General features: G+C 49.5%; 1 protein-coding gene across 1 annotated transcript; it reads right to left on the reverse strand.

Moving 5' to 3' along the window:
- Positions 1 to 296: 296 nt before the first annotated feature.
- NR0B1 (nuclear receptor subfamily 0 group B member 1) lies at positions 297 to 3,027 on the reverse strand. The gene is made up of 3 exons (XM_075539487.1): positions 2,398 to 3,027; positions 1,860 to 2,358; positions 297 to 541 (listed from the first exon to the last, which is right to left on the reverse strand). The coding sequence occupies exons 1-3, from the start codon at positions 3,025 to 3,027 to the stop codon at positions 297 to 299; spliced, it is 1,374 nt and encodes a 457-aa protein (XP_075395602.1).
- Positions 3,028 to 10,354: the final 7,327 nt, after the last annotated feature.

Consider the following 10,354-nt stretch of genomic DNA (forward strand, 5'->3'; position numbering starts at 1 on the left):
AGACACATTTGTAATGCACTATTAAAGTTTTTATTATTTTAATCAAATGCAAAAATACTATGCATGTAAAAAGACTAAGAAAATTTATTATACACTATTTTATACTCGTTTTCCCACAGAGCCTAATCCTGCATGGTGAGGTGCACTTGTGTGGTTTATACACCATCATAGCTGGGACCAGAGTGGTTACAAGTCTGCATAGCTGACCACAGAGTGTGGTTCACATGCCTTCATAACCGGCCAGAGTGTGGTTCACATGCCTTCAAAGCTGGCCACAGAGTGTGGTTCACAGGTGTTCATAACTGGTCACAGAGCATCTCTAGCACCATATCGTCCATGCTCACTGTGCCAATGATGCGCCGGAAGAACAGTTCCGCAATGACATCGGCACTGATGAATCTCAGCAGGGAAAGGGCACAGTTCAGTCCCATGGTTCTGGCCTGGTGCGCTCGGTGGTTCAATCTGATGTATTCGCTGAGTATCTGCTGAGTTCCCCACTGAAGTCCCTGGACATACTTCACACAACGCAGGCCTGGCAGGTCTGGAGGAGAAAAGAGGGAAGAAAATAACCTTTGGTTACAAAAAGCTCACCTTAAGTAAGAGTTCACACTCCCTGATGTGTATCCCGGGTGTTCGGGAACCAGGAGAAAAAGCCAAGCCAATCCCAAGTTTCTAGAAGCAACGCTTTAATAGCTATCGTCTTTAATAGTTAATTTTAGATACTGGGCTCGCTGCGCCATGCTTTCATTACTCTGGAAAGTTTAAGAAAAAAAGGTGATCAGAATGAGCATTCCAAAAGGCTCTTTTAAAATATGTTATTTTTAGAAGACTTTAAAAGTATTATCCTATAGTCATTATAACCTTGGAAAATAAATCAGAAACCATCGTCTGATTGGAGCCTGGTTCAAAATAACCTTCTTCGTGGAAGATACAGGCCCAGGGCTTGCACATTTTACTATGTGACATCGGGTAAAATAGAATGAAATAGAAGAAAGATTATGTACAGCTAAGTTTTCTTTGACGTGCAGACAAAGAGCTTTACACAAACTTTTGCTCCCTGCAAGTGGCTATAAAAGCATCTCTCTGAAACGCAGTTCAGAAACTTGTTGAAACCTCTGCATGGGAGGAAAACTATCCAGACTCCCAAGTGAGGAAGTTTTCCTTAAGGGGCCCATAGAGAGATCATTTCCCCAGAGATCCTGTCAGACAGGATACTGGGCTTATTGTTTCGCCAGTCTGCCTTTGAATGGTCATTTTTAGGGTTCAGAGCATCCAGATGATTCCATCCCCTCAAATCGGTTAGTGCCAGGAGTCAAGGACCAAGAAAGCGCGTGAGTAGTTAACTGAGCATCTTCTTTTAGAGCTTGAAGTCACATGGAAGCCCTCAGCAACCTCATTTTATAGATTAGGGAGAGAAATCCGGAGACCTTACTCTTCAGTATAGGGCTTGTGCCCTGTGGAGGTGTCTTGCCCCATCCCCCCCGTGCAGTGCCACAGAATCCTGGGAGAACATCTGGAGAAGTTGGCAGGCACTTGCAGGGAGAAAAAGTTTGTGTAAAGCTCTCTGTCTGCATGTCAAAGAAAACCAGAGAAGGTATGGCCTTGCCCCTCAGAGGCACCAACTTTTCTCTTGTGACCAGGCCAGAGACCTAAATACAGCAGCCCCCCTCCCCTGCTCTCTGCTGGGGTTTTAGGCACCAACTCACAAGGAGTGGTTCCCAAAGCCTCCCCCCCCACCCAACTCAGCGCATTCCTGCCCCTGCCCCGACACTGACCATCCCGGGCCACCAGGAACTGCCGGGTGTCTGCTCGCCCGCCAAAGCACTATTCCTGGCCCTGAGCAGCCAGTGCGCCCTTACCGGGGTTAAACAGCACGATCCCCTTGAGGTAGGCATACTCCTTGGCACTGATATTCAGGCTCCAGCACTTGGCCAGGAAGCCATTCATGACTTGGACGTCAGCGACCGACGGAGGCTGCCCGGCCGCCGGCAGTGGCGCAGGCAACACCGGGCCCTCAGGCTCCCGCCGCCTGCTGGTGAGGATCCGCTGCAGCAGGCTCGGCTCAGCCATCTCCACCGTCTCGAAGTGCACGTGGTCCTGGGCCAGCTCCAGCAGGAGCAGAGGCGCCCAGCAGCTGCGCACCAGCACCAGCTGCTGGTCCAGGGGCAGCACCTGGAAGCAGGGCAGGTACTTGACGAAGTGCATCGTCTGCAGCAGGGCGGCGGAGGCCGCCTCGCAGGCCACCTGCGGGTTCTTGAGGGCCACTGGCCGCACTGGCCACCACGGGGGCGCCGGCCGCGCCTCGGGCCCCTGCCCGGCCGCGGGCGGGGGGGGCGCCTGCGTGGGCGGGCGGGCCACCTGCGCGGGCAGTGGGGACACCTGCGCGGGCGGGGGGGCCACCTGCGCGGGCGGGGGGGCTGCCTCCCTGCAGAAGCAGCAGTGACACAGGAGCGCCAGGGGCCGCCCGCCTGGCAGCCCCCGGGAGCCTGCCCGCCGCAGGACGCTGGAGCGGCGGCCCCACATGGGCGCCTGCCGCCGGGCCCCGGTCACCGCCGCCGCCGCCGCCGCCGCCGCCGGGAGGGGCGCGGGCTTGGCGCTGGTGAGCAGGCTGTAGAGGATGCTGCCCTGGCGCGGGTGGTCTTCGCCGCAGAAGCAGCAGCGGTACGTGAGCGCCATGGCCCGGGCTGCCGGGAGCCCCTGGGGAGGCGCGCCGCCGCACGAGCAGCCCCAGCACGGGGGCCCCGCGGGCGCCGGGGGTGCGGCCGCCGCCGCCGCCGGCGACTTGGCCGCGGTGAGCATGTTGTAGAGGATGCTGCCCTGGCGCGGGTGGTCCTCGCCGCAGAAGCAGCAGCGGTAGGTCAGCGCCGCGGCCCGCCCGCCCGCCAGCGGCTCGCAGCCCCCCGGCGGCGCGGCGCCGCAAGAGCAGCCCCAGCACGGGACACGCAGCGGCGCCTCGGGGCTTCGCTTGGCGCTCAGGAGCATGTTGTAGAGGATGCTGCCCTGCCACTGATGGTCCTCGCCCGCCATGGCCAGCGGCAGCGGCGGTGGCTGCCCAGCTCTGGCCCGGGGCCGCTGCCGGGGACCTATTTATACTGAGCGCGCATGCACGCGCTCGCCGCCTCCGCGCTGGCCAGCGAGCCGCGGAGGGAGGCGCGGCACAGCGCGGGCCTCCGGGTGGCCGCTTGTGACCTCAGTGCTGCTCCTCTCGGGGGCCGAAAGGGGAGTGAACAGGAGGCTCCCGCTGAGGAACTCACGCCCAACTCCAGGACTTGAGCCTGCTTCCTAGCTTTGCAAGCCCGTCTGGGTTGCGGGGAGACCGGAGCTCGGAGTTGAGGCGCTGTTCCTACTCCGCTGTCCCCCTGACATAGAATGGGCTCCTTTTAGGGAAGGGCTGGGGTGCCTCGAAGAGGGGGCAAGCGATTTCTATGTCATCTTCATAAACTTCCAGCAAATGAGCAATCACACTTTGCGATACTTGTATTTTATGTTTGGAGAGGGAGGTTCCGTTTGCTGGCACCTTGGAAAATACAGCCCAGCGCTTCTCAACCTTCCATTCCTCATGCCGCGATCCTTTCATACAGTTCCTCACGTGGTGGTGATCACCTCCCCCTCACCATAAAATTATTCTCGTTGCTATTTCAATAACTGTCATTTTGCTACTGTTATGAATCACGAGACTCCTGCCAAAGGGTCGTTCGACACCCTTCCCCCCCCACCCCCGCAAAGGGGTCGCGATTGACAACCGCCGACTATAGTAGGTGACACATTCGGGTTGCTAACTTAGAGGCTAGCAGTTCAAACCCAACAGACGTACAGCCTCTGAACTTCACCGCATGGTGGTGGTGGGTGATGGTGTTTCTATTTTGCCCCTTATGGTGGCTATGAGTCAAAAGCGAGTGGACAGCAGTGAGCTCAGTTGTTTTGAGTCCAGCACTCTGCTGGTCACTGTTTATAGGCTTGGCGGTGTGAACCCATCAGCCACTGCTCAGGAGAAAGATGTAGCAGTCGGCTTCTCTAGAGATGTACCTACCACCATGGAATCGTTACAGGGCACTTCTGCGGCTTCTGATGGGGTTAAGATTTAGGGCAGTGGGCTTGGTTTTAACTGTAAACATCACCTGGGAACTTGCTAGAAATGCTCACTCTCAGGCTCCAGTCAGAACTTCTGACTCTGAATCTGCGTTTTAAGAAAATCTCCAGGAGTTTGGAGTACACTTGAAAATTGCAAGAGCACTGGCTATCTTAAGGTGTCTGTTTCTTGTCCTAGCTGTTGTGGACAGAATTGGGGCAGCATCTCTCCTAACCTGGATGGCAGTGCGGTTACATTAGTCTGGATTCTCTAGAGAGATTCCATTGGTTCCATATGTAATGCCCATGGCTTTGCTTCCCACCCTTCTTAAGCAGATCACGAGAAATACAATTATCAGGAAGCCCCAATCCACATGGCCAAGCCTTGAGTTCAGTGGGTCACCCACACCACCACCTGCTTTCTGAGTAACTAGCTGGTTGGTTCATCAAACAGCTGTGTAATCTAAACATCACAGCTCATGGGCCCTCAAACTAGTTCTCTTGAAAAATTCTAGGTTTAGGATAGCAATCTCTGGGGCCCAAGACTGAAGATGTTGAGCAGAGAAGGGAATTGAAAACTGGTACATTACCCACCCCCCTTTTTGTTTCTTGTAGTTTCTATGGGACCTGGGCTTCTGAGCAGAGGAGAAATTCTTGGAAAACTCCATTTTGTGTTCAATTTACAAGTTTCTTTTTCCTGTGATGTTTGCTGCAGAGGGGTTAAATCCCTGGAAGAACGCCAGGTGACCTTGAGGTTAATTCCTGTCCTGCCACTTTGTATTTCTGTGACCTTGGGCAACATGTTGGTTTCCTTTGCTGCTGTAACAACCTAGCACCAATGTAGTGACTTAAGGGAACAGAGATTTATGACGTGACAGCTCTTAAGGTCACGTGACAGCTCTTAAGTTGGTTTCACCAGGCCCCAAACAAAGTGGTATTCGTTCGGGAAGCTCCAGGGCACAATCTCTCCCGATTACTCTTTCCAGTTTGTAGAGGCTCCCCTCAGTCCTTGCCTCTGGGTCACCTGATTCCAACCTTTGCTGCCCACGTTCTCTGGCTTTTTTGAAGCATCTTTGCCATTACCTTGGGCACACCTGGTTCACCCAGGATAGCCACTCCCATCTCTAGACCTTCAGTGTCATTACATCTGCAAAGTCCCTTTCTATGGGACTTTGGGATGTTTTATGGACAGAATTGGGGCAGCATCTCTTCTAACCTGGATGGCAGTGCGGTTACATTACTGTCTGGGTCCACTAGAGAGATTCCATTGGTTCCATAGGCAATGCACATGTCTTTGCTTCCCACTCTTCTTAAGCAGATCACGAGATGTAAAATGACATAGGCACGAATTCTGAGGATTGGGATATGGGCATTTGAGGGAGGAACCGTTATTCAACCCCTCACAGGAAAATCCCTGAAACCATGTATATGTGCCTCAGTATCTTCTTTGGAAAATATGTGCAATGATCTTTAGAGATGAGCTCATTCATTCAGAGCATGTGGACGAATGCTTGGTACAAAGTTGGTACAAAGTGTAGATATCAAATATGTTTCTCTTTGAAAAGACAATACGAGCTCACTTTGGGATTAGGAGCCCCTAATGCACTAGCACTACCATGATTCTCCCTCCTAGGGGGAATGCTCCCCAAACACTCTCCACTTGTTCTACATGTACACGCGTCTTGGCCCTGATTGGAAACACCGGACAGGTCCCTTGGTCCACCATGGTAATATATGTATTGGCAATGCTATTTCATTTGCCATTGCTTCATTATTTGCCATTCCAGCATTCAAGTTACTATTTTCTTACTGTCACCAAATCAATTCTGATTCATATCAGCCCTATAGAGCAGGGTAGCGCTGCCCCTGTGGCTTTCCGAGACTGTCAGCTGTCTTTATGGGAGTATAAAGCCTTGTCTTTCTCCTGTGCCTCTGTGACAAGATTCTAAAACTATCATCCTTTTCAGGGTTTCATTGCAAGGCTTCTGAGGACTCAGCATGTCGTTGGACTAACACTGAGGCTAATGATAGTGACATACTAAGAATATAAGCCAAAACAAAAGCAAAAACTCACTATCAACGAGTCAATTAAAACTCACAGTGAGCCTGTAGCAGGACTGAGTGGAACTGCCCCTGGGGATTCAGGGACTGTAACTCTTTAGGAAAGTAGAGTCTCTTCTTTCTCCTGCAGCTACGTCTTCTCTACTGCCAATTTAGCCATCTTCCTGCTGACTCCACGGCCTCTCAGAGCTCAAAAACCTTCTTTACCTCAGTCCCCACCTTCCGTCACCAGGAGTGAGGACTTTTTAAAAACCGTATTCCCATTTTCAATTTTTTCCCAACATTTATCACAACCTGGTATGGTTTGTTTATTTAGTTGTGCAATGCTTGTGGATTGTCTGCCCCAGCTAGTAGACAGTCCCTTGAGGGATGGGGATCAATCATACTGTATTCCAGCAGCTGTCTGGCACACAGAAGGTGCTCAAGAATATAGTTATGGGCCTTCAGAGAGAGGAAGACATTGTTTATTCCTTTGACATAGAGGACAAACTCACCAAACAGCAATTGCTACACTGACCTTGGGTAGAGGAGAAATTATCAGGCCCAGTTCATCCCATTTTGATACTAAGGACAGGAGGATAGGCAACTGTGGGAAATAGCAAGGCATTTGGGTTAACACTGGTTCACTTTTTAAATGAAGTCTTGGTGAGCAAAGCATTCAACAAGAGTCTTTGATGGTGTTGTCATCACAGGTTGGGCTGTGATACACATGGTCAGCAGTTCAAAACCACCAGCAGCTCTGCAGGAGAAAGACTGGGATTTCTATTTCTGTAAACACAGTCTCAGAAACCTGCAAAGGGTCACAGTGATTCAGCATTAGCTCCATGGCAGTGAGTTTGGTTTCGTGGTTTCATCTGTGAAATCAGAAAAAAAAAAGTTGTTCCATAAATTAATTTCAATATCCAAACCCTAGTCCCACCTTTCGAAACTCTTTGCACCTCATCAGCTCATTTTAAAATTTCCTAGGAACTTGAAGGAGGCCAGTGGCAAAGTGGATTATGCCTTGGGCTGCTAACTGCAAGGTCAGCGGTTCGAAAGCACCAGTTGATCTGAGGGAGAAAAATGAGCCTTCCTGCCCCCATAAAGATCAATCGTTCTGGAAACCCACAGGAGCAGTTCTACTCTGTCCTATAGGGGGTCACTATGAATTGGAATCAACTCCATCGCAGTGAGTTAGGAGTTTGTTCAGCAGGAACTTGAGCTTGTGTGTGTGTGTGTGTGTGTGTGTGTGTGTGTGTGTGTGTCCTGGTGTGATTATTTACCCTTGACACATTTTTGATGTCTCTGGCTTTGACTTTCAGGCAATCTCTGGGACTGAAACAAAGACAGTGCTGGGAACCATGAACTTGTAACACGTTGCCGATTGTGCTGCTTTCGCTTGTTCTCCGTGCACTGCCTTTGAAGGTATGCGCCTCTATCCTCAATTCTGAAGGACTTTCTAGATTCTTTGGATTGACTGTTTCAAAGGAGAGATTGCCCGCTTGTCCTTCATGAGCTTTCATCCTTGGGAAGTGTCAGGAGAAAACTGACTTCATCTTTCTACTCTCCTCCTCCCCACCCCCACCTCCGGAACACATAGCTTCTGTGCAATAAAACCATCCACAGACACACCAGTGCAGAGGGTGGCACCAAGTCATGCCAGCCTGCTGGTTGCAACCGGATTAGTGAAGACATAACCTTAGTCAGGAGCAGATTTCTTCCTCTGATTTGCTCTGTGTCCGAAGACCATTGTGACAGCTAGACAAAAGGACACCATTGACTGCACTTGTCATGTGCTGAGTTTGTCTATAACTGTAATTTGGATATTTACACTGACTCATTGTGCGGCGACCTTGGTCCGTTGGACACACCCTCTCTGCAGACTCCATTATCTGTTCCAACTCCGGGAGGGAGTAGAGAAAGGAAGGCACTCTGCCTGCCGAAATGCAGCCTTCAACTTCAAAGTGAGGCCGTTTTCACGGAAGGCTGTAGGAGTGAAGTGCAGGTGGGGATAACCCTGGGTCAAATGGTAAAGCTGACCGTGCACGGTAAGCCGCTGTGGACCTGAGCAGGCATCAGCTTCGGAAACCTGATAGGAATTTTCAATCTGAGCTTACAGGGCGGGACTGCCCCAGGCTTAGGTTCCCTTAGTGAACAGTAGACGGGGTTGAACAATAGTGTTTTCCTTCGTTGTTAAGTTAAATATTAGATAAACATGATTGTAGAGTAGAGGTTGATAAACCCCCCAAAATGGTCTCACTCCCCACCCCCAACTTAAAAAAAAACCTTTCAGAATGTTTAAAGCTATATTTCGGGAAGAGTGAATAGACTTCATCTGGTGACTCGTGAAACGTGGGAAGGTGATCACATCATTATTTCCCTCAGAAGTGCGGCAGTGAAGGGATCAGCGGCTCTAAGGCCACTGCGGGCCTGGGCGTATGCTCCTTATCATTCTGGAAAGCTCTCAAATCAACTTTCCAAAGGCATCAAACCACCGCTCCGTTTGAGGAAACCCACTGACCAAATCAACTTCTTTTACTCCACCTACCAAGTGTGAATCCATCGCCGCAATACCTGGTGTCAATCAAATTGCTTAGTTACTAAATTGTATCCATGTACAGGCACACAAATGGTGGCTCCAGGCATGACAAGGTATCGATTGATTTAGCTGGTCGCTTTTAAAATTGGTGCTCTGTTGGTCCACATAATCGTGTTTCCTAACAGTGGGGGTAATTGCCATCCCACACTAGCCCTGTCTCGGGCTCTGGGGTTGTTGTAACAACAGGAAATGACATCATTTCCCCTCCAGCTTTTCTTAGAAAACTACTCCCCCAAAGCATTATTATCTAGAGTGCCTTGTATATTGCTTGGCATACTGAAGGCCCTAAGCCTTTTGAATGAAGCAGTGAGTAAGAAGTTTCTTCAATATCTAAGGATCTTTTAACTTCACTAGGGTACCCAAAGGAGCCCTGGTGGCATCGTGGTTGTGTGCTGGGCTGCCAACTGTACGACCAGCATTTTGAAACCACCTGGGAGAAAGGCTGGGCTTTCTATTCCTCTAAAGAGTTCCAGCCTCAGAAATTCACAGGGGGCAATTCTAGCCTCTCCTACAGGGTCGCTGAGTTGACAGTGACTTGATGGCAGTGAGCGAAGGTGTCCAGCCTTTTCTCCCATTCCCTGACTGTGTGGATCTTGCCAGCACAGGTAAAAAGACCTCAGGTCCGTTCTGGGAAATATCAACTACCTGCCTTAACCACTCTGATTTCTAATTTGATAATCTCTAAAATGTGGGCAAATTTTTTGTTCATTTGTTTGTTTGTTTTACCTCACAAAGCATGAAATCTATGAAATGCATGAAACATATGTTATAGATATATATTTTAAATGACAGTACCTCACAAGTATGCATTATTAGAACTAGATTGCAATTGCTTTAAGTCGGAAGCACCAGACTTTGCCCAACTAAATTGAATTTGTTCTTCTGCAATTCTCTGGACATACAGGTGGTGGCATAGTGAGTTACACACAGGGCAGCTAACTGCAAGGTCAGCAGTTCAAAACCACCAGCAACTGCACATGAGAATGGTTTTCTACTTCTATAAAGATATACAGTCTTGGAAGCCACAGAAACACTTCTATTCTGCCCCGCCGGGTCACTCTGAGTTAGAATTGGACTCAATAGCAGTGAGTATACAGTGAATATACACACATATTAAATTCATTTGTAGTAAGTTATGTAATAAGTTGCTATGAGACAATTGACTTGATGGCAATTGGGGTTGGCTTTGTAGTTTATTAAAATCATTCACGTATGGAATTAAATGCACTTAACTGCATTCTGAGTTCACAATGACAAATATATGAAGAACCAAAAGTGTGTGAAGGAATGTAGGAATATTTCTTTGCCTCAAACCAAAGAAAATCAAAGCCTTAATTTTCAAACTAGTGTTTTGTTGTTTTTTACCATGATAGGCGTGACTGATTGTGACAAAGAAACTATTTTATCTTGACTTTCCGGCAGCAGGGTCTGGGACGAGCACTGTGTGCGTGTCTAGGGGAGGTGTTCCCAGGATGCAGTGGTGAAACCAAAGGAAGAATGTAACTAAGAAGGAGCACAAAATAATACAAATCTTCATACCTGAGGCCACGGCTAGCACCTCCAGAGAAACATACAATGTGATTCCCAGAATTGCCTGCCCAGAGGATGAAGCAACAGCATTAATCCACTAGTTTCCATTCCAAAGTT

This window comes from Tenrec ecaudatus, chromosome X, assembly GCF_050624435.1.
Source record: "Tenrec ecaudatus isolate mTenEca1 chromosome X, mTenEca1.hap1, whole genome shotgun sequence".
Taxonomy (NCBI): domain Eukaryota; kingdom Metazoa; phylum Chordata; class Mammalia; order Afrosoricida; family Tenrecidae; genus Tenrec; species Tenrec ecaudatus.

Bases quoted from the DNA above. Each gene is read 5' to 3' on its own strand.
- NR0B1 (XM_075539487.1), bottom strand. From the start codon at position 3,027: ATGGCGGGCGAGGACCATCAGTGGCAGGGCAGCATCCTCTACAACATG. The intron at 2,359-2,397 runs GCCCCCCCGCCC...CTGCCCGCGCAG, and splicing joins CCCCCCCGCCCGCGCAGGTG to GTGGCCCGCCCGCCCACGCA. The intron at 542-1,859 runs GTAAGGGCGCAC...TTTCTCCTCCAG, and splicing joins GATCGTGCTGTTTAACCCCG to ACCTGCCAGGCCTGCGTTGT.